The sequence below is a fragment of the Parus major genome, chromosome 6 (genome assembly GCF_001522545.3).
Source record: "Parus major isolate Abel chromosome 6, Parus_major1.1, whole genome shotgun sequence".
NCBI lineage: Eukaryota > Metazoa > Chordata > Aves > Passeriformes > Paridae > Parus > Parus major.
In genome coordinates this window covers 21845543-21867240 of record NC_031775.1, presented here as the reverse complement: position 1 = coordinate 21867240, position 21698 = coordinate 21845543, and the positions used below count along the sequence as shown (strand labels likewise).

At 57.8% G+C, this 21698-nt stretch overlaps 4 protein-coding genes across 9 annotated transcripts in view; 1 reads left to right on the top strand and 3 right to left on the bottom strand.

The window, feature by feature from the left end:
• Nucleotides 1–2192, bottom strand: part of CNNM2 (cyclin and CBS domain divalent metal cation transport mediator 2) — a 118492-nt gene extending 116300 nt beyond the window's left edge. Inside the window, 2 exon segments of the mRNA XM_015633467.2 lie at nucleotides 595–1846; nucleotides 1849–2192. Coding sequence (XP_015488953.1) covers nucleotides 595–1846; nucleotides 1849–2172 — 1576 coding nt within the window. The 5' untranslated portion in view covers nucleotides 2173–2192.
• Nucleotides 2193–5173: 2981 nt separating this feature from the next.
• On the bottom strand, nucleotides 5174–21476 carry AS3MT (arsenite methyltransferase). Of its 6 annotated transcripts, none has more exons than XR_001522521.3 (11): nucleotides 9206–9652; nucleotides 8867–8907; nucleotides 8234–8361; nucleotides 7977–8127; nucleotides 7762–7898; nucleotides 7448–7517; nucleotides 7135–7206; nucleotides 6912–7043; nucleotides 6668–6814; nucleotides 6179–6303; nucleotides 5174–5366 (listed from the first exon to the last, which is right to left on the bottom strand). XR_001522521.3 is itself a non-coding variant. In XM_033515820.1 (11 exons), exons 2-11 carry the CDS (start codon nucleotides 21166–21168, stop codon nucleotides 5280–5282), a joined length of 1065 nt encoding a protein of 354 aa, XP_033371711.1. In that variant the 5' UTR covers nucleotides 21169–21201; nucleotides 21414–21476; the 3' UTR covers nucleotides 5174–5279. The 6 variants fall into 6 exon arrangements, 5 of the variants coding, with proteins under 5 accessions (XP_033371711.1, XP_033371709.1, XP_015488476.1 ...); XM_033515820.1 differs by lacking the exons at nucleotides 8867–8907; nucleotides 9206–9652 and adding exons at nucleotides 21163–21201; nucleotides 21414–21476 and having other exon boundaries at nucleotides 7125–7206; XM_033515818.1 differs by lacking the exon at nucleotides 9206–9652 and adding an exon at nucleotides 10835–10990 and having other exon boundaries at nucleotides 7125–7206.
• On the bottom strand, nucleotides 9782–12986 carry BORCS7 (BLOC-1 related complex subunit 7). The gene is made up of 5 exons (XM_015633004.3): nucleotides 12817–12986; nucleotides 12370–12432; nucleotides 11894–11937; nucleotides 11463–11483; nucleotides 9782–11014 (listed from the first exon to the last, which is right to left on the bottom strand). Exons 1-5 carry the CDS (start codon nucleotides 12955–12957, stop codon nucleotides 10963–10965), a joined length of 321 nt encoding a protein of 106 aa, XP_015488490.1. The 5' UTR covers nucleotides 12958–12986; the 3' UTR covers nucleotides 9782–10962.
• On the top strand, nucleotides 13734–17516 carry LOC107206790 (steroid 17-alpha-hydroxylase/17,20 lyase). Its single transcript, XM_015632989.3, has 8 exons — nucleotides 13734–14090; nucleotides 14582–14720; nucleotides 15158–15387; nucleotides 15605–15691; nucleotides 15782–15991; nucleotides 16233–16402; nucleotides 16486–16589; nucleotides 16831–17516. The coding sequence occupies exons 1-8, from the start codon at nucleotides 13767–13769 to the stop codon at nucleotides 17097–17099; spliced, it is 1533 nt and encodes a 510-aa protein (XP_015488475.1). The 5' UTR covers nucleotides 13734–13766; the 3' UTR covers nucleotides 17100–17516.
• Nucleotides 21477–21698: the final 222 nt, after the last annotated feature.

Sequence of the window (21698 nt, the reverse complement as noted above, 5' to 3'; positions counted from 1 at the left end):
TGAAATGCAGCAGCAACAGGTACTTTGGAATATAAGACATTGAAATGATTTATGAGTTACAAGATCAAAGTGTCAATCAAAGTAACTGGAACGAGAGCTGAGGTCGGCTGGCTGAGCCTATGAATGGAGCTAAAACGCCTTGTTTATCTCAGCACGTGTGTGCACTGAGCCTGAAAGGCACCAGGCACCCAAGCAGCCCACCCACTCCTCCCTGTCAGGCCAGCTGAAAAAGCACAGAGAAGACACAGCCAAGGAATGGACGCGGATTCCCGTCAGTGGTTCTCACTATAACGGACAGATGAGTGGAAAAAGCAAGAAGGAAAACAACCTTGCTTGGCACCATGCCCACACACACATCCCAGTACAGTGGGGGGAAAAAAGGCTGGGGGCACATCCCAGCCGTGGATCAGCCTTCTGGCCCAGGGAACGAGCAGATCTGGCAGATGTCTAAACAGTGGTCACTCACTCCAGAAGGCACTTCCACCAGCCCTCCGTGAGCAGGAACCCAAGGCCTCCCTTGCTGCAAGCAGGTGGATGCTGACGGCCACCGAGCAGCACCACCCCACCATGCCCCCGCCACAGGCACGAGCCCACCTTTCTTGAACTCCTCCAGCATGGCATCGAGCTTGGTGTCATTGAAGACAAAATGCAGTGGGTGGTTGTAGAAGCGGGTGATGGTCTTGAGTGGCGTGCAGTCATCAGGGTCCACAAAAGCCAGGTCCTTAACAAAGAGCAAGTCCACGATGTTGGAGCGGTCACCCTCAAAAACAGGGATGCGGGTGTAACCGCTCTCCATGATCTCAGACATAGTGTTGAAGTCGAGCACAGCCTCGGCAGCGATCATAAAGCAGTCTCGGAGGGGAGTCATCACGTCCTCCACAGTCTTGGTGCGCAGTTCCAGGGCTCCTTGGATAATGTTGAGCTCCTCCTTGACTAGATCGTTATAAGGGTCGGTGACCCGCAGCATCTCCAACAACTTCTCACGGTTATAGACCGTGCCGATCTCCTGGCCCAGGACACAGTCCAGCAATTTGCTGACGGGGTAGGAGGCCGGGAAGGTCATCATCATAAAAAACTTGGTGAGGAAGATGGTGTTGGCGCCCACGGCCAGGCCGTGCCGAGAGCAAATAGCCTGCGGCACGATCTCGCCGAAGATGACGATACCGATGGTGGAGACCACCACGGCCACCAGCCCAGAGCCGGCAATGTCGTCCAGCAGAATGGTAAGTGTGGTGTTGACCAGGACATTGCCCAGCAGGAGGGAGCACAGCAGGTAGTTGCCCTGACGCCGCACAGGCTCAATGCGCTTGGCGTAGTTCTTCTCTTTGTCCGTGCCACAGTTCTGCACGATGCGGAGTTCCATGGGGTCCAGGGCCATCAGGCCCAGGTTGAGGCCACTGAACATGCCCGAGAGGCACAGGAGGAGCGAGATGAAGATGACCTGCAGCCAGAAAGGCAGCAGGAACTTCTTCTCCTCGCCCACGATCATCTTGGTGTCCTCGCCGTCATGGTAGATCCAAGTGGTCTCACCCCAGGGCGGGGGTCCCGCCGGCCCCTCGGCGCCCGCCAGCCCTCCGGGAGCCCCGGGGCCCAGGGCGGCGGCGGCGGGGGCCGAGACGGAGGTGCACAGGTAGTAGGACTTGCTCTTCTCCGTTTTGCGCAGGGGCTTGATCTCGATCTCGATGATGCCCGAGGTGCGGCGGTTGAGCACGATGTGCGGCAGGATGATGATGTCCGAGGTGCGGATGCCGCAGCGCTGCGGGGCCCCACCGCTGCCCGCCGACCCGCCGCCGCCCCCGCCACCGCCGCGCCCCGCCGGCCCCGCCGCCGCCCGCCCGCCCGCCCGCCCCGCCGCCGCTCGTGCTCCGTGAAGGCGATGCGCGACCACGTCTCGTTGTTGATGTTCTGCCCGTAGACCCGCAGCTTCACCCGCGTCCGTTCGCTCACCCGCAGCGCGCCCCCCTCCATGAAGGAGACGTCGTCCGTGTCCTCCAGCCGCAGGCCGATGATCACCGTCTCCTCCGCCGCCGGCGGGGGCACGACGGCAGCGGGCGGCGCGGCAGCGGCGGCGGCCGGGGACCACCGGCCCACGCAGCCGCCGAGCAGCAGCAAGAGCAGCACCCGCGCCCCCCGGCCGCCCCCCGCCATGTTCCCACCGGGCAGCGCGGCCATCTTTAGTCAGGGCTCGGCACCGCCGCGGCCCCGCATCACCGCGCGGCGCCTGCGGCGTGCCCCGGCTCCCCAGGCGGCGGCGGTGGCGGTGGGCGCGGCGGCGGCGGCGGGCGAGGCGCGGGCTCGGCTGCCCGCGGGACCCGACGGGCGGCGACTGCCGGGCCGGGCCGACCAGCGCCGCCTCTACCCGCGCCCGCCCCGCCCCGCCCCGCCCGCCTCAAGGGGGAGGGGGCTCAGTCCGGCTCTTCCAATCAGCGCTAGGCTGCTCGCCAATCAGCGACAGGCCACGCCCCCACCGAGCCACGCCCCCTCCACAGCCCCGGGGGCGCGTGACTCCGGTGTGTACGCCGGGCGCGCGGGGGCGGAGCCGGCCGTGAGGCCCTGACCAATGGCGATTGCGCATGGGCCTGAAGGGGGCGGAGCCTTAGGAGGGGCGCGACCAATGGGGGTGCGGTGCGGCCGGCGCGCGCGGCGCTAGGCAGGAGCGGCCCCGGGAGCGCCCGCACCGGGGCACGGGACGGCCGAAAGGGCCGGGCAATTCCGCTGCTCCCTCCGCTCCCGCTCAGCTGGCGGCGACCGCCGTTCCCCTCGGAACCACCGCGCCGCTCACCCCCTTCAGCGGCCCGGGAGCGCCGCCCCGCGTCCGCGCGCCGCACCGGTCGGCGGTCGCGCAGCGCCCCCTGGCGGCTCCGCCGCGCCTCGTAGGCTCGGCTCGACGGGGCGCATCCCGGTGCCTCCCGCCGGGATCTGCTGCGGCGGGAGCGGCTCTCTCAGACGTTCCCGTTCCCCGGTCAGCCCTGAGCCGCCGCCCATGTAGTACCGTACGACGTTCAGAAACGGAGCTGTCGCACTGCGGCTCCCGGGAACCTTCCGCCCCATCTCCTCGGCTGGGTCGCTCCTGAGAGCGGAGTTAATCATTAAACACTGACTATGGATGGGCCGCACTCCTCCCTCACCTCTGCTTTGCTCCTCCGTGCCAGGGCGTGGGGTGAGCGGGGCCGCGGTTTGGAGCTCCCGTAGAGGACGTCCAAATCCACCCCAGTTCCGCTCATCCTCAGTTCATGGATGCACGGAGGGCCAAGAGCTCCGATTCATAAAAGCACCTGTAAATTACCGTGTGCCATCTCCCACCGCCCTGAGAGCCCGATTGTTTCCACGGCCTCAGCTGCTGTGCCGCAATCCCAGCTGGGGCAGCACACACCCCACACCCGGCCATCCTGGACAGCCAGAGACGAACAGCCGTGGGAGCAATCAGCGTGGCTTGTGGTGACTGACACCCTTTAGGGGTGGTAAAACAGCCTCCCTGCTGTTTAAGTGCTTGGAAAACGGAAGAATAAATTGTGCAGGGCAACCCAATATGGTGTGAAGCAGAGCACAGTGGGGGCTGTAGTCCCCATCCCAAATCTCATTCAGCTTATCCTGAGGGAGTTCCACAGGCCTGCTCCCCAAAGTGAGCAGGGACACTCAGGATAGGTGTCCCTAAATCACAGCCACTACTGGATTAGCAGGGACTAAGGAATCCCTTTCCTCTCAGAGTAAATCAGACTGTCACAACCTCTGGCTGCTGCCATCACAACCTTCTCTGCCTGCTGAGGGAGGACACCAATGCCGCAGAGCTTTTCACTAGAACACAATTTGGGCCATCTCTACAATCAACAAAATACACAGACTGGGGTGCTGGACAGATGATGTTGGGTTTCTTCATATGGGATGGGGCTGCAGGACCTCCTCTTTTCATACATTCAGCGCTGAAAACCCCAAGGCTGTGCAGGAACAAGTATAGCCAGGCAGAGAAGACACCACTGCATCCACAGCCTGATGAGGCCTCTACTTTAATGCTCCACGTCAGAGTTCTCTCAGCTGCTTCCTCCCTGACATGCTGAGATTTTGGGAAAAAACATAGTGCTTTGCTATGCAAATGCAGTGGCATTTAAGCTGTGGCCTTTTTCTGTATGCACAGAGCAGAGATCTCACTGTGGGCGCAGCTCTTCCCAGCCAAGTTGAAAGGCCACTCCAGGGACTCATTTCTTTTTAATGAAGGGATTTGCAGGTAGGACCCCCCAACCCCAACTGCTCTTCCATTCCCACTGGGAAGGCTGTCTTTGATCACAGGAGCTAATTGCTGCAAACTTCCCAGGATGAAGTTTGGGGACTCAGATGAAGTCTTTGTAAGTAATCTAGGAAGAAGGCTGGGTGTGGGGTGTGTGTATTAAACAGCTTCTTCCTCCCATGGTCACATCTGTGAGGTCACTCCACACAATTTCAGAACAATTTCAGATGTCCTGAACACCTGGACCCTCCTCAGCCACTGCTACGGCAGAGCATCCTTGGAAGTGGCCCGTTTCTTTCTGAACCCAAATTTTATTGGGTTTTCCTTCTTAACTTCCCCCCTGCCTCAGCAAGATGATGCTTAAATGGCAGAGATGGGAAATTTGGTCCCTCCTGGAAAATCACTGTGTGAGGAGGGGTGGAAATGGCCCCTTATTTCTAAGTTTAGCTGTTCAGCAACCGCCAGCCTTTCCCAAACATCTTCTGTGGGCCAGGTCCTGTGGGATTCATGCTGGGTAGCAGGAATACATCCCATCACCTCCAACTACAGCCTAATAGCCCTTGCACCTTGCTCTTTGCCTGCTGTTGGATGCAGCTGGATACATTTCTGCTTTTCCAGAACTGCTGTATTTCCCTGCAAAACTCTGCAGGTGCAATGCCTGCAGGGGACTCAGGGCTCTCCAACTGGATGGAATCTGGGGGAAAACAGAAACCTCAGTGGTGCTGCAGAGGGAAGAAGAGAGCAATCCCCATCTCCGGGAACAGGCTGCAGGGCTGCAAGTGAGACAGAGATTGTCCCTGCATGTGCACCCAAGCCGTGCAGCCACTGCCAGCCCCACAGTGAGGGGACCCACAGGACAGGTCTTCACTGCAACCAGGCACAACCTGTCCCACCAGCCCTGCCAGGGAAGCACCACACCCACAGCCCTGTGGCAGTTACAATCACACAACCTTTGAGCTCAGATATATTTATTTGCTCTCTGGTGGAAGACGTCACTGGGGCCACATCCTCTCACCCCAGTGGCTTCCAAGAGTGGTGTGGGGACACTGCTTGCCACTCAGCAGCACCCTGGGGGACCACAGGTGCCACCAGCACCTGGGGCTGTCAGCTCCTCCAGCAGCTGGAAGGGGTCACAGATCTTCTCCTGAAGGACAGAGAAAAACCCAGGGCAGGATCAGGCCAGTGGGGAAGCAAGAGGCACCCGAGAAAGTGGAACTTGCCCCTGGCTCAATCCCTGCCAGCAGAGCAACCCAAGCAGACCTTCCTTAGCTATCACTGGGGACAGCTCCTGGGTCACTCCAGCTGCTTTTTCCTGCAGCAAGGAAGAAGCCAAGAGCTTGTTTGGGATTTGGCTCTGCTTTTATCTGAGAAATGCCTCCTGCTTGGACAGAGACCTGAGAAAATCTCCCCTCCCTAAGTACAAGGCTGCATTTCAGGGATACACAGCTGCAGGTTATCTCCCTTGTCTCTCCTGGCCCATCTACAGGCTGGTGAGACCACCAAGGAGAAGAAAGTGGCTTCCAGCAGACAGAATACTTTGTACTGCAGGGTCAGGGTTGGCAGCCAGGGCCAACCTGCTCTTCCAACAGAAGGAGGGAGAGCAATGAGCAGGAAGAAACTGTGGGGGGGCCAGCACCTCCCTGAGGCAGGCTGTGCACAGACATCCCCACAGGGGAAGGATGACTCCCCTTGGGAGACCTCAGGAAAGTCCAGCTGTCAGCCTCCACAGTCCCCATGGGCATTTTGGGGTGGTTAGAGCACACCCCTCTTTGGAATGCTCCAGCTTGGGTAGGGGTGCAGTTTGTCCTGACTGAGGCACCAAGCACCACTCTTGATATCCCATGAGCTCCAGCCTGGCCAGAAGGACTCAGGTGTCTTGGTATCATGTCATTCTGATGACATGGAACACTCAGGTCCCAGTTCCTTAACCCAGCCACGAAGCTGCCCTCTAATGACCTTTGCTCCCTTGTGACAGCTGCCCTGCAGTGCTGCAGCACCGCCAGCTCGGATCAGGAACTTCTCCGCAAACCTGGAGCTCTGCAAGATCGCAGCCATCTCAGCATCCACATCTACCACCTCTCCTTTCTGGGGACAGAGGAATGGTCACAGGCCTGGGGTCCTGGATATGTGTCCCAGGGGACTCCAGCCACTCAGCCAGATCATGAGGAGAGTGAAAGCAGGAGCATGTCTTGGCCCAAACCCTGAAAAAACACCCACTAAAGCCAAGCATCAGGCTTCAAACCATTCTGGGAAGCCACCATGGATGTCCTGCTTCTACCTTTACCACAAAGCAGTGCATCTGTCTCCCTTTCCTGTACATTCACATTCCCCTGGGTTTACACAGACCCTCAGCCCCTACCTACCATCCCCTCCACCAAAGCTTGCCCCCCAGATCACAGAGGATGCTGCTCTCTTCCCTACAGAGCCCCAGCATGCTCCCCAAACCTTCCTTGAAGGTGAAGTTGGCATCAAACACCAGCTCTCGCTCGTGCCCCACAATCCCACCATTGTAGATGACCTGTGCTGGCCCGGCCTGGCTGCCAGCCGGCACCTTGAACAGGCGGAAAGTTGCAGAAACAAAGCGGCAGTCGCCTACAAGGGAGAGATTGGTGGCTCAGGCACTGAACACCTGGGCTGAGATCCCAGCACAGCCTCCCACAGAGCTGACACTCTCTGGCTGGATTCTCACCGACGATGCCCTCCAGCTGCTTGTCGCCAATGGTGATGGGGCTGGCAGTGACCAGGCATGGGGGGCTGAACCCCACCTCCTCAGCAATGCTGTACAGGTCTTTCCAGTACAGGGCTCCTCCCAGGCATTCTCCTGGCATGAGACAGATATGGGAGATGGAGGCAAAGGTCCAGTCCCCTATGCCATGTCACCCCATCCCACAACCCTACGCACCCCACAGCACCTGGTGGCTCCTGATGATCTCATCCAGGCGCTCGTTGGCATAGACATCACTGAAGTACATCTCTCCCCCGGGCTGGAGGACAGCAAAGAGTGAAGGGAGACCTCAAAAAGCAAAGGGAAAAAAGGGGCAGGGAGAATTGGGAAGCCCCTAATCCTACCCTGCTTGGGACCCTCTGCAGAGATGCCCCCCCCCTCCCCGGCCCCATCCTACATCCCCACCTTGCTGGATCCCATTTGCTACTTCTCAGTGGCACTCCAACAACAACCCCAACTCCAACCACACTTTGCTACCACAGGCACCAGCCCACCATCACCTTCAACACACGGAATGCCTCCTGCAGCACAGCCCTCTTCTCAGGGGCAAGGTTGATCACACAGTTGGAGCTGTGGAGGAGGAGACCAAGGCTTAGCAGCACACTCTGCACCACCAGCTGCTCTGTGTCCCATTGCACCACTCAGGATCTGGCAACACCAATTTGACCATGAAAAGGGCAGTTTATATTCCCAGACTCTGGTTTAGGATTTCCCTCTTCCTAGCACATGCTTCTGAAGCAGGTGACTTATTGGGATGCACACAGTCCCAGGAAGCAGCAGGACTGGGGGTGACCGTGCCCTACACAGCACCTACATGACAATATCGTAGCTCTCATCAGACAGTCCGGCATCACCCAGCTTCTCCATGTAACCATGGAAGAACTCCACATTTGGCTTTCGGTAGCCAAACTTATCCATGTGGTAGGCAATGTGCCTCTTTGCCAACTCAACCTGGTAGGAGGAAGAGAAGGGAATGATGTGGGGGAGGCTGTTGGGAGGATGAGGGAGAGCCCCAGATCTGTGCCGTACCTGGCTCTCGGTCATATCTATCCCAGTGACATGGCCCTGCTCCCCGACCAGCTGGCTCAGCAGGTAGCAGTCCCTGCCGCTGCCGCTGCCCAGGTCCAGAATCCGGCACGATGACAGGCACTCAGGGATCACTAGACCGCAGCCGTAGTACCTGGGTGGATGCTGAGTTGAGCTGGGAGGAGATGCCCCATGGCATGGCCAAGAAGGGGCTGCAGCCCATGGGGATGTGGCAGTGGAAGAGAGACCCTGAGGCTTACCTGGCCACCACCTCATCATGGATGTGCTTCAGAGCATCTCTCACCAGCTTGGGAAGGGGCCTGGCTGAAGTGATGCACGCATTGGTTTTGAGGTCCTCTGTCTTCTGCAGCTCTTTGCCATAGTAATCCTGAGATGGGAAGGATAGAGGCCACTAAACTGCGCTGAGCCCTGGAAGCTCCCCATGCTCTAAAACATGGTGGCTGTGCCAATACTTGTCCTGTACTTTGCCCACATGTCCTCTGGCTCCGACACTCTCACTTCCACCCAGCAAAAAATGACACTAAGGTCAGGCATTCCTTTGCCCCCATCCTCCCCAGCTCCCTTTGCTCACATGCACTGATGTGTTTGTGCAGGAGGGAATTTAATTCCCATTTTAGTAACTCTGCAGGCTGCAGCCACCATTTCCCTCACTGAGAAGAGCTCAAGGAACAAGGGCAGGGAAATACCAGGTTGCTCAGCTCCCCATCCCTGTGCACAAGAGGAGCAAAGCTCCCAACTGCACTGTCATTTTCATCTAGGCCCTGAAACAAGCTTTATCCTCTAATGGCAGCCAAGAACTCTGGCACAGCCCAGGCACACAGCCCCTGCCCGACTGCCCCATCCCTCTGCCAGTTCCCATCCGTGCCCCTCACCTGCACCTCCTGGTGGATGTGGTCTTCGAAGTGAGTTGTCACTACAAAAGGAATATGGGGCTGGTGGCTGACGCCACAGAAATGGGCACCACACCAGGTCCTTCCAAGGGCTCTGAATCACCCTTTACCGCCAGATAACAGAGCGCTTTTTGCTCTCCCCCAACAGAACACTGAGAACTCCCCCAGCTTGCAGTCTAATAGGATGCTCCAGGGGGCACCTGACATCCCCCCACCCCAGAAAAAAAACAGAGAGATAAGCCCCAAAGCATCCCTGTAGGGTAAATTCCCCCGCCCCCGCGCTTTGCAGAGAGCCCTTGGCCCCAAGGGCAGCCCCAGCACCCCGGGCAGAGGCGCTGGCCTGTCCTACTGCTTCCAGCTGCAGCGCCACAACCGCACTCTGCCCAGCACAGGCCACGCTCCTCCCTAATGCCCTGTGCTGTCCCAGCATTCCACGCTGCCTGGGCCTGGCTTCCACCCTAACACCGCCCTAACACCGCCTCCGGGCTGTCCTGGCCCCTGGCACACGGCCCCTGGCGCACAGGCACAGCAAGGGCTGCTGGCCCTGCCCCCGTGGGGAGCACACTGCCATCGTTCATGGGTTTTGCTGCACCCACAGCCCCAAAACCCACCCTACTGCCTGTTCCCCAACAGCTCTGCACTTCCACAGTGCACCCCTGTCCCTGCTCTCCCCAAAGGCAGGGAGACACAAATTTATGCCACAGGACTGCTGTAGCCTCTGCAGAGGACACGACCTTGGAAGGGATGAGCCACCTGCAGCAAGGGCACCCTGCCTCAGCAAAGCCCTCCAAGCTGAAGCAGAATGGAAGATCCTGGGGGGCAGAGACCCACCACTCCAAACAGTCTCCACGATGCACAGGGACTGCCAGCAATAGAATCCAGGACAGACTGCTGCAGTTTGGTGGTGTTCAGGACAGCTTTTATTCCCAGCAAGAAACTCACAGGGAAAACTCTTATTCCCAAAGTGCACCTGCAAAGCTGGGGTCAGAATGTCACCCAAGGCAAAAATACTGGCAGGGATGAAGAGATCTAGCCCGAGAACGCTCCGCAGCACAGGAGCCAAACTCCAGCAGCATTACAACAAGAATGTGGCAGGCCAGTGTCGGCTCTCAGCCTGCCTGCTCCTATCAGCTGGTGAAAAGCACACTCAGGGAAACAAGTGCTTCCCGTACACTCCAAGTGCTCCAGATAAGTGACTTAACAAAAAACAAGACACAGTATTTATAGTTGGTCCTGAATGTGAACCAGTCACTAGTCATCAACAGAGCAGTGTTGAACTGAGCACACCAACTCATGATGGTCTCCTGCCTGCTTCCCAGACGGGCCTTTGGATACCTTCCCAACCACATACAAACACACACTACAGCCAAGGCTGCTTCATCAAAAGCTGGAGCAGCAGCCCAGGAAAAGGAATGCAGCTGAAGGCCGAAAGCAGCACATATGGGCTGGCAAAGGGATGATGTTCCAAACTTTGGCAGAGAGGAAAATAAGATAACCTTTGAGGAGGATGATGGCCAAACCACATCTAGCTAGGCCACTGGCAGATGTGAGTGCTTAGATTCCTGGTTTCAGAAAGTCTGTGCTGGGACTGGCACCTCAGCCTACACTGAAGCATCTCTCACCCACCCAGGCACTTGCAGCTCACACTGATTAAAATGCCTTAAATAAACTGCACTCTGTGCCACCTCTGTGGCTAAATACAGACAAGTGGAAAACTGCAAGCACCTGCATTTAAACACCATGCCTCAACTCTGCACTTCTTGCCCAGGGTGCTGGTGCGGGCTGAGCACCTCATGCTACATGGGAAGTAAGCAGACACAGGAATTTTTGGGAGGGGCAAAGTTTCAGAGAAATTTGTTTCAGCCAGGTGTGGGTGCGCAGGTGAGCATTCTGGAGTAGAGGTGTGGGTGCAGGCACACAAAAGGGAGCCATGTGCCCAGAAACACAGACTCTGCACTTATCCCAGCTGACATCCAGCATCATTCAGACACAGTTCAGAGCCCCGGAGGCTGGAGGGGAGAGGATGCTTCACTCCCTCAGTGCTGGTCGAGAGATTTCCTCATGCCTTCGGTTTCCTTTCATTTCAGCAAGTGACTCAGCTGGTCCTGAAGGTTTGACGAGCGCTCCACGCTGGGCACCAAGCAAGAGGAGATTCATGGTGAGATCTGCTCCCACACTGTGCTGTGCTGCCTGTGCCCAAGGGACCAGAGCAGCTCTAGAGCTGACTTTACAGCAAAGAGAAACCTCTGTGTCCTCACAAAGCAAACCTAACTTCATGCACCCTGCTGTACACAGCTCTGCTCCCACCATCCTCATCTCTCACAAGCAGCCTCACACACTCTATCACATCAGTAAAACAAAAGAAAGTTTTGGTATGAATCCTGTCTCTTCATTCAAATTCCCATCTCTTCACACTACTGAAGAGAGCATCTACTGACTATACTGAAGAGAGCATGGGCCAGTATCTACCTCAAAAGCAGCTGCGAAAACCTTTCCATTCTTCTTTCCCCCATCCAACTCCATCACCTCCCCCTTTCCATCCCCACATGCATGTCCCCCAGGTCCTCCCAGCACTCACTTCTTTTGAATTGCTTCTTGCCTAGATGAGAAAAGGAAAGACAGTAAGAGTATTAGAGAAACAAAATCTCAGTCATGGTTTATGTTATGTCAAACAAGGGCTCAAGAGGCCAAAACTCCAGGGTGTTACCGGATTAAGTCCTGGGGGACAGAAGCAGCACTGGCTTCTCCTTCCTAGGCCCAGGTGCATCACAGACACTCATGGGAGACATAGCGCATAACAAACAGGAGGCAAAAATTTCAGCTCCCACCCCAAAACAGCCTGAAGAGGGCTGGAAAATTCCAGCTGCAGGGCCTGCTCAGCTTTGAAGAACTGAAAAAGAGGGATCAGTCTGAGCTGGCAGCTTCATGGAAAGTCTTTTAAGAAGAAAAGGAAAGAACTGAGGGATCCACTCAGCCCCCAAGAGAGAACACCTGATGTCCCCTACTTACTGGTACTGTAGATGAGTAGTTATTATGGCCATTTTTCTTAAACTCTGTGGAGAACAAAACAAAGAATGAGTGCCTACACAAATGACAGTGCAAGCTGTCCTAATGCCCTGGAGAGGTCTTCCAGCACAGCCACTACTGCATTGCTGCACTGTCTCCAAACCATCCCTGCTGGTACTGTCAGCAGAGGCACACTTCCCTCTCCTTTCCCAGTGACAGGCAGAGACACAAGTGCTTTGTTTCAGCCCACAGTCCCTCAAGCTTTCTGCCAAAGAGAGCACAGCTTGAGGGCTGGCCAGCCAGCAGGACACAAGGAGTCCAGCAGCACTGGATCTGAGGAAGCACTAAATTATTCTGGCCACCGGCCCTGATGCCTGAAGTAATGTATTTCACTCCAGGGCCTCGGTAGCACGGCTGCAAACTGTTCTTACCACCCTCCTCCCCTCCCGTCCCGTCTCGAGCACAAGAACACAGCTTACATCTTCCGAGTGCAAGATGGCATCCTCTTGCATCACCATGTTTCTCGCAGCTTGACCCAGGAGCTAAAAGAGGTACAGACCAGGCTGAGATGCTGCAGCTTTGCGTTTCCCGAGGCCCCATGACGGCTGGCAGGGTGACACTGGGGTGACACCGTGCGAGGATCACGGCGGTCCCGTGAGAGCACATCCACCGGGAGCGCCTGAGGCACCGCTCCCACCTGTCACCCTGGAGAACTGGCAGTCACCCTCCCACCTGCCACCGCCGCAGTCCCGAGGCGCTGCCCAGCCGTGCCCGCATCCCGGTCCCGCTGTCCCCCGTCCCGGCCCGGACACGAGGATGTGTCCCCTTCCTCGGACTACAGCTCCCAGCGTGCATTGCGAAGCCTTCCCCGCTCCCAGCTCTGCTCCGGCGCTGTAATCGGCTGGCCGCCGGCAGCCGCCGCTCACCTCGGCGCTACGGGAGCCCTTCAGCACCTGCTTAGTGAGAGCGATCACGTCGGTGCCGCAGCTCGTCACCTTCTCGGTCAGGAGCCCCTTCACCGAGTGCCCAAAGCGCGCCTGGGCATCCGCCGCGCCCCCAGCCGCCATCTTACCCCGCCCGCACCCCGCCCCGCCTACCCCCGGGAGTCGCTACGGCGAGCGCCGGGGGCCTGAAGGCTTAGGAAGGCGCAGAGCCCGCGGTGGTCGGAGACACTGCTGCAAGGGCCCTCTGTTCCCAAAGGACTCCCCCAGAACACCTCATCGCTTCGGGCACGGACACCCACAGGCTTCCCAGCACTGACAAGCACAGACCAAGGCTGACCAGCGCTGACCAGGGTTTCTCAGCCCTGGCCAGTACTTCTCCTGTACCGACCAGAGCTCACCAGCATTGCCGAGGGCTGCCCGGCAGTGTCAAGTGCTACCCGTGTCTCCCCAGCAGTGACAAGCGCTGATGACCAGGGATGCTCAGGGCTTATCAGCATTTGTAGTGCTGGCCGTTCCCTCCCGGATCTGTCGAGGCGCTCCCAGGCTGGGGATGAATTCCAATGCCCCACCAGACTCCCATAGCTGTGCTCACGGCATCCAGGACAGACCTCGAGGGCTCAGCTGTCCCCACACGCCTGGCCCACCACAGGGCCCTGGGGATGGAACCCCAAGGACAGATCCGACCCTGAGCATCCCCTGGCCCCCAGCGCGCTGGATGCAGCTCCCCCATGGCCACCCAGAGTGGCCGTGGCCCCGCTGCCCTCGCCCCCCGCCATGTGCCCACAGCTGCAGAGCTGGCCACGGGCCCAGCGCCCGGCTCCCCCCTCATCGTCCCCCCGATAAGGAGCCGAGCCCGCCTCAGAGTCAAGGAGACGACCCCGCAGCCGCTATAAGGGCCCCCCGCGCGCCGCAGCCCCGCAGCCGGCCCCGCCATGCCGCTGCTGGGTGCCCTGCTGCTGGCCCTGGCCCTGCTCTGCACCTGGCGGCTGGCGCGCCGGCGGGACACGCTGGCAATGGCTACAGGCACAGCTTTGGGGCGCCCACGGAGCCTGCCGGCACTGCCGCTGGTGGGGAGCCTGCTGCAGCTGGCCGGGCACCCCCAGCTCCACCTGCGGCTGTGGCGCCTGCAGGGACACTACGGCAGCCTCTACGCCCTCTGGATGGGCTCCCACTACGTGGTGGTGGTGAACAGCTATCGGCACGCCAGGGAGGTGCTGCTGAAGAAGGGCAAAGACTTCGCTGGACGGCCCCGCACCGTGAGTCGGCAGCAGGTTTTGGGGACCCCTTCCCACTGTGGCGTGGGGTGAGGCGGGGGATGCTCCCAAGAAAGACACTGGCACCAGCAGGGTCCGTGTCCCCTCCCCATCCTGGCCGCAGCGAGCCAGGGGCAGGGCGGACCCTCCACACCAGGTTCCCCAGGGTCAGCCCTATCATCCTCCATACCAAGAGTGCCTGTTTTTCCTGCAGCTGGCTGCATCCCTGGGCACGGGGATGTGGGTTCAGGTACTACCAGGCTCCCTGCATCCCTTAAGTTCCCTGGGCATCCTAGAGCCCCTAACCTTCACATCTGTCCCCAGACCTCTTTATCAGTCTTGGGCAGGGAGAAAACAGAGCTCATGTCCTCTGCTTTGCCTGCCTGCATTAACTTCTAGCCTCCCAGACCATTTCTGGGATGGGGTGAGATGATCATCCATCCCCCGTGAGGCTGCCCTGCAGCAGGGTGACCCTGGGACTGCCTGTCCCTCAGGTGACCACGGACCTGCTGTCCCGGGGAGGCAAGGACATCGCCTTTGCCAGCTACGGGCCGCTCTGGAAGTTCCAGCGCAAGCTGGTGCACACTGCCCTCTCCATGTTTGGGGAAGGCTCGCTCGCCCTCGAGAGGATCAGTAAGTGCCTCCCTCCAGCCCCAGGCTGCCAGCTCCCTCCCACGTTGTACTTTTTCTTCTTAAGTGCCCCGATTCCCTGGGAACCAAGGAAAGACACTGTCTCAGGTATCCCCTGGTATCTCCTCAGCTTGCCAGGCAGGAGCTCTGCCTTATATCCCCTGTACTTTACCAACATCTCTCCACGCAGCTCCCCGCTCTGCCCAGGAGGACATCCTTGCACATCTCCATTCTTTCTGCTCCTCCTCAGCACCCAGCATTGTACCTTCTGCCCAACCCAGCCCCTCAGGACCCAGCCCTGTCTGGGGCATGCTCTCTGCAGGCTGCACACCCTGAATGAGCAGGGGACCCCTCCTTCCAGCCCCCAGATGCCCCTTTCACCCCCTTAGCTTAATCATCACTCCCTCATCACCCTCTGGCCTGCCTCTCCTCCACCCCAGTCTGCCGGGAGGCTGCATCCCTGTGCGAGACACTCAGCGCTGCGCAGGACACAGCCCTGGACATGGCCCCCGAACTCACACGGGCTGTTACCAATGTGGTCTGCTCCCTCTGCTTCAACTCCTCATACCGGCGTGGGGACCCTGAGTTTGAGGCCATGCTGGAGTATAGCCAGGGTATTGTGGACACCGTGGCTAAGGAGAGCTTGGTGGACATCTTCCCCTGGCTCCAGGTGAGCAGGAACACAGGCACTGCCCATTCCTCTCACCTCAGATGAGAGGAAGGAGCTGGGATGTGTCCTGTAGGAGGTCCCCTGAGTTAGGAGGGTCCGTGTCCTGGTGACCCACAAGAACCAAGTACACCAGTGGGCACAGAGTGACTGCCTGGGGGCCTGCAGGGGTTGGGCTGGGATGAGCTGTAGCCTGTTGTAATATGCTATGCTCCCTCAGATATTTCCCAACAAGGACCTGGCCCTGCTGAAGAAATGCCTCCAGGTCCGGGACCAGCTGCTCCTGCAGAAATTCACTGAACACAAGGTGCCAGCAGGGCCAGGACAGGGAGATGCTGGAGCTGGGGTGGTGGGCACTGTGCCCAGGACAGCCTAGCTCACGTATGTCCCTTGGCAGGAAGCTTTCTGCGAAGATTCCGTGAAGGATCTCATGGATGCCCTACTGCAAGTGAGGCTCAGTGCCGAGAGCAGCAGCCCTCCGGAGCCAGGGCTGGAGCTGACTGACGACCACCTCCTCATGACAGTGGGGGACATCTTTGGGGCCGGTGTGGAGACCACCACGACTGTGCTCAAATGGGCTGTGCTCTATCTGCTCCACTACCCTGAGGTAGGGTCTGTACCCTACAGCGGGGGCTTGGGTTCCCCCCAGCACCAGGGATGTCATGGGGAGTTTTGGGGAAAGCAGATGCCAAAAGAGAAGTTGGGCTCTGCAGATAAGCAGGATCAGGCTGTGGGCACTTCTGCCCCACACAGCCTGACAGGACATGCTGATGATGCTGGGTGTACTCCACTGTACACAGGGCACCTTACTCCCTGGGCTCCCACACTGGTCTTTGCTTTCCTCCCAGATCCAGAGGAAGATCCAGGAGGAAATGGACCATAAGATCGGCCTGGTGCGTCACCCCCACCTCAGTGACCGCCCACTGCTGCCCTACCTGGAGGCCACCATCAGTGAAGTGCTGCGCATTCGGCCCGTGTCCCCCCTGCTCATCCCGCATGTGTCCCTTGCTGACACCAGGTGAGACCCCCCTAGGGCACATCCAGGTCATGGGCAGAGACTGTGGGGAGGAGCGGGTGCCTTACTCTGTGTCCGCTTTGCAGCATTGGGGAATACTCCATCCCCAAGGGTGCCAGGGTCATCATCAACCTCTGGTCTGTGCACCACGATGAGAAGGAGTGGGACAAGCCTGAGGAGTTCAATCCTGGTGGGTTGTGTGATCCCCAGCCTCTCCTGGGCCAGGGGATGGCTGGGTGGGTGCAGCAGGAGAGGCTAAGCCCTGGGAGAGGCTTGGTGCTGGGAGGCTGGATCCTGCTTCTGCCCATCTGGGGCATCGCACCTCTCTGCTCCTGCAGCTCCCGGGAGGGACACACATCTGATGAACTCAGGCAGGTCTCAGGCAGAAGGGATCACCCTGCTGATGCCAGTGGTTCCCCTTCCCCTTGCAGGCCGCTTCCTGGATGAGCGGGGCCAGCACATCCATTCGCCCTCACCCAGCTACCTCCCCTTTGGAGCTGGGATCCGTGTCTGCCTGGGAAAAGTCCTGGCCAAGATGGAGCTCTTCCTCTTCCTGGCCTGGGTGCTGCAGAGGTTCACACTCGAGTGCCCCGAGGACCAGCCCCTGCCCTCGCTGGAGGGCAAGTTTGGTGTTGTGCTGCAGGTGCAGAAATTTCAGGTGAAGGCCAGGCTGAGGGAGGCCTGGAGAGCAGCCTCATGATGGTGAGGAGCTCTGGATCCAAGGCAGGGGGGGTGGGGGGTGGGACCAGAGAGGCTGCCCCATGGATGGGGGTTATCCAGATAAAGCTATTCCCAACACAGCATGGCTCCAGCTACTTTTTGGGCAGGAGATGGAGGACAGGGTTAAGTGTGAGACGTATGGCGGCCCCACAACTTGCTGGGGGCACTGGGCTCAGCTGAGAGGCTGTGGCCTCTGCAGCAACGTGGTAGCTCCTGCCTGCTCACTGTCCTGAGCACTCACTGTCTGGCTGGATTTTGGCCATCGTTCCAGCAGCAGCAGCACAACCTTCCTGTAACACAAGGGGCCGTGTTTGCTTTGCTTTTGCCAAAAACTACTGTGCCATGGAGGGCAGCGTGTAATTAGGTTTCTGGTTCTCTATTACTTGACCTCTTAATATTTAACTAAATAGCTGCACAGCTATGGCTCAGTGCCCCTGGAGGGAAAGCAGCCAAGGCAGAGGGGAAAGCCCCACAGAGCCCCACATTGTGAGCACAATGTGACACCCCAGCCCTGCACACCCCCTCATTTTCCCCCTGCCCTCTCTCTTGCTAGCAGGCAGGAAAACAGACATGAACTTCCCCACCACTGAACCTCCTGCTCAGTGTGCATGAGTTCTTTCAAACCCCCAGCACTTGGCTTTTATGCAGACCCTTCAACACCAGCATCTGGATGAGGAAGGCAATGCATCTGTAGCCTGGCACAGCACTAGGAGCACCCTCCCTCCTCACAGTCCATTTTCCTGGGGACTCAGGGTGGTAGGGGAGAGCTACCTAGGAGGGAGGAGCTAGGGAGCTACGTAGGAGGAAGAACTGCCATGCACATACCTGTCCCAAGGGCAATCCTCAGGCCGATTTGAGCAGCTGACCCACCAGAAGCTGGGCAGAGGGATCACAGCAGGAGCCCAGACCCACTGCTGCTGCAGAATCTCTGATGGCTTCTAAGGGCAGAGCCCCACACACCTTCCTGCTTTCCTGTCTGTTTCCATCACACCAGGGGTGCCACTGGGTTTCCAATCCCTCCACTTCTGCTAGGACACACTGAAGCTGTATGGGTGAAGGGGGATGGGACTCAGAACGGGCTTTGGGAAAACTTGGCTAAACATGATGCTCTGGGCTTCCCTGGGGATTGGCACCTCCATGCCAGCCTTGTCCTTCCCCTGCCCCAGATCCTGTCATTGGCAGCACACACTGGCAGGGATGCTCTACTCCAGTGTCCTATAGCATTGTGATGCCTCCAGGAGCATCAACAGGACCTCCAGCACATTTGTGCCCCTTTGCCAAGGCATTTGATTTTGCTCTTGGTAAGGGAAAGGATTTTCTCCTTGCCAGAATCAACACAGGGCTGGTACCTTACTGTTTGCCAATGCACCCACACAACTGCTAAAAGCCAGCATACACCTGGGGCAGAAATTAAACCCTTTAACCCAGGGTTGTTTCTAACCTGGGGAATCCCTCCAGCCACAGCCTCTTGCAATCCACCTTCCCCATTTGCCAGGGCTGGCACGTGCTGTCCTAGGCCAGGTGACCAGGACGTGCTGCAAATCCCAGCACCCCAAGCTGGGCCCTGCTGTATGGTGTCTTGCCTCCCACCCAGCCCACCTCCTCCCCACCAGGAGAAGATGCTGCTGGGGAAATTCAGTGCCTACAACCAGCTGCCTGGGACTTTGTGAGCTGGTAAACAGCCCCTGGCATGGCTACTCCCTGCTATGGGAGTGGGCAGAGGCACAGCTGAATCACCTGGCTGGTATTCTTATCCTGACAGCTGCTCCAGAGCTGTGCTGCTGCACCCAAACCCCTGGCTCCATCAGAAGGCTTCACCTGGGCCACTGGCTCCAGCTCCCTAGGCAAAGGGGTTCTGCAAGGGAGGAACTGGTCATGATGGAAAGAATGAAGGTTTTTCATTCGTGGCTGTTCCCACAGTGTTTCTTGGGTACACCATGAAGCACATGTGCAGCTTGCTGAGGGCACTGGGCAGAGCAAGCCTGAGCCTTTCCATCATACAAACTCATTTTGGGGGGCACAGCCACCCCCACAGCACCTGGCTGACCCAGCTGGACCACAGGTCTCAGCTCAGAAGCCCTCCAAGTTTGAGAGGCCCCTCTTTGCACCAGGCACGGGCTGACCCTGGACTGTGCTGGAGAATGACAGACAGTCCAGGAGGAGCAGGAGACGCTTGGAATACCTGCAGGCTCTGCAGCAGGCATGGTGCCAGGAGAGCTGAGTAAGCACAGACCTCAGGACACAGCTGTTTGCCGGCTGAAAACAAATCGAGAAAGAAGTCGGCAGCCTGTGACCCCCCGGCACAGAGACTGCAGTGCTTGCACCACCGTCGCGACGGCCCCGCAGCGGGCACCCGTCCCATCTGATAAAAACAGATCTGGGCTGCAAGGATAGGGGGAACCAGCTCTGATGAAGAGGCTACTCACCCTGGCCTTCCCAGGCTGCCCACTGTTGGATGCTGTGGGGCTTGCCTGAGCCAGGGCTGCCTGTCTGCCCCCATCCCGGCCTGGTCCAAGCTTTTCTTATATAAACCAAAAAAAACCCAAAAAACCAACCAAAAAACAGCAAAAGCCTCCCTGGGATGTGTTGCACAGGTGGTGGTGGGGGGCCAGGAAGCAGCAGCCTTTGAGGAGAACTACTCATTCAGGACAGCTGGACTGTGCCCCAGCTCCCTGCCAAACTCTGCCAGGAGCAGGTCAGGCTGGGATGAGTCCAGCCAGGGCATGCAGAGAACCAGAGGAGATAAGGCTGTGGGAATGTGGGAACCCAGGCTGTGCAGAACAGCAACTGAGAACCACTGACTCACATCCCCGAGTGGTGGGGGGTGCCCAGGAGCCCAAAACTCCCATCACTCAGCAGAACAGCCTCATGCTGGCAGTGGAGCTGCTCATACTGCTTCTCTCCAGACTTCCTGCCCCAGGAAGCTTTTGATGACTGTGTAACACAGAGGCTTATCTGCACCTTGGCTTTCCTTAGCCTCCAGTTAGGCAGGCAAAGCTCTGAGAGCAGGCTGCCAGCAAGCATCAAGACAATTCCCTCCTCCTCCTCCATCTTCAGCCAACACCCATCCACAGGAATGTACAAACATGCAAACATATGCAGCAAGAAGATCACACCAGTGCTCCCAGATGATGAGTTTGCATCCTTGCAGAGCTGAGGAGTCCCTTGGGAACACCAAGGAGATGCTGCAGTACCCCACAGATCACAGGAGCCTCTGCTGTGCCCAGGGGACACTCTCTCTGAGCCACCACACTGTGCTCTTCACCTGTCCCCAGGCAACACAACCCCAGCCCACCTGCTAGGTCCTTGCCCTCGTAGCCCACTTCAGTGGCCAAAACCATTCCGTGTAAGCAGCTCCACACTGCCACGGACTCCAGCAAAAACAGACTTAAAGGAGTACAGGCAGCCACACCTATAACACATGGTAAAGCAGAACATGGAGCAGTAGATTACATTTGTTCTCAACCTGCTGCATTATTGTAACTCAATTTTGAAACAATGTATTCATGACTCCAAATAAAACACCCTTATAGCTGGGAATGAGTGGGGTTTGGTGCTCCAGTGCTAGAGATGCACATCTGCATCTCCATGTGAGGTCCTCACACCACCAGCATTTTACACAGTGTGCATCTGGAGGAGAGCTCTCTTTGGGCCATGCTGGCTTCCTACACAGGGATATATGTGAGAGTGAAGCACCTTTCCAAAGCTTCAAAGCTGGAGCTTTGGGAGTCCCCTGCCTGCCTGAAGAGGCACCAGCCAAGGTATGCCCAAAGAGCTCACCTGCCCCATGTCCTGCCCTGCACCACTCCTTCCCATACCAGCTGCCCCTTGGCTGCAGGCCTAAAATCCTAAAGCACTGAAAGTCATTAACAGTCCTGCTCCTCAGGCACTTGTGAGCTGAAGAGACCATGGTTTGTGCCCCATGTATTTCTTTATGGTCTCTAAATATTCAAATAACCTCTAGGAGTCATAAAAAAGGTACACCACTGCTTCTTCCTGACTTTTTAAAATTAGAAACATCAGCTCAGCTTACTGATACTTACCTCCATGTCCAGAGGATTCCCCTACCCTTAGTGGGATGGCTGCAAAGCAAATATACAGAGATTTTTTTATGCCACGGAAATATTGGCAAAGGGTCCCTCACTGGCACAGGGCCGTCCCCATGACTTAGAGCAGTAAACCCCATTCCTTACAGACTGATGGGATTTTTTAGCTTCCTCTGTGGTACAAGGAACAAAACCAGGTGCCAATACGTACAGAATTCCTGGGGGTGGCACTGGGGATCTTCAATTACCTTCTCAAAGGATACATGTGGTCAGTGTACACAGCTGGAAGTGACCAGCCCCTAGGCTCTGGGGCATGCACAGCCTCTCTGTTACCACTCATCCAGGTATCCAGGCTCCAGACATCCAGGAATGAGGTCTCCTGAATCCAAATCAAAGTCCTTCATTGCTAAGAGCACCCTAAGACACAAACTGAAGAGCTGTCTTTATCAGCTGTTCTGAGGAAAGAGAAAGGCTGTGATGGGCAAAGGAGTGAGATTCTTCCAAACCCTGTAAGGTAAGAGTGGTTTCCTCAA

Excerpts from the sequence above, each read along its gene's own strand:
- AS3MT (XM_015632990.3), bottom strand. The coding sequence starts at position 9,314 with ATGCTGGGACAGCACAGGGCATTAGGGAGGAGCGTGGCCTGTGCTGGG. Across the intron at positions 7,518-7,761 it reads GAGAGCTACGATATTGTCAT|CTCCAACTGTGTGATCAACC; the intron begins GTAGGTGCTGTG and ends CCTCCTCCACAG. Across the intron at positions 7,207-7,447 it reads AGGCATTCCGTGTGTTGAAG|CCCGGGGGAGAGATGTACTT; the intron begins GTGATGGTGGGC and ends GCTGTCCTCCAG.
- BORCS7 (XM_015633004.3), bottom strand. The coding sequence starts at position 12,957 with ATGGCGGCTGGGGGCGCGGCGGATGCCCAGGCGCGCTTTGGGCACTCG. Across the intron at positions 11,938-12,369 it reads CCATCTTGCACTCGGAAGAT|AGTTTAAGAAAAATGGCCAT; the intron begins GTAAGCTGTGTT and ends TGTTCTCCACAG. Across the intron at positions 11,484-11,893 it reads ACTACTCATCTACAGTACCA|GCAAGAAGCAATTCAAAAGA; the intron begins GTAAGTAGGGGA and ends TTTCTCATCTAG.
- LOC107206790 (XM_015632989.3), top strand. The coding sequence starts at position 13,767 with ATGCCGCTGCTGGGTGCCCTGCTGCTGGCCCTGGCCCTGCTCTGCACC. Across the intron at positions 16,403-16,485 it reads GTGTCCCTTGCTGACACCAG|CATTGGGGAATACTCCATCC; the intron begins GTGAGACCCCCC and ends TCCGCTTTGCAG. Across the intron at positions 16,590-16,830 it reads GCCTGAGGAGTTCAATCCTG|GCCGCTTCCTGGATGAGCGG; the intron begins GTGGGTTGTGTG and ends TTCCCCTTGCAG.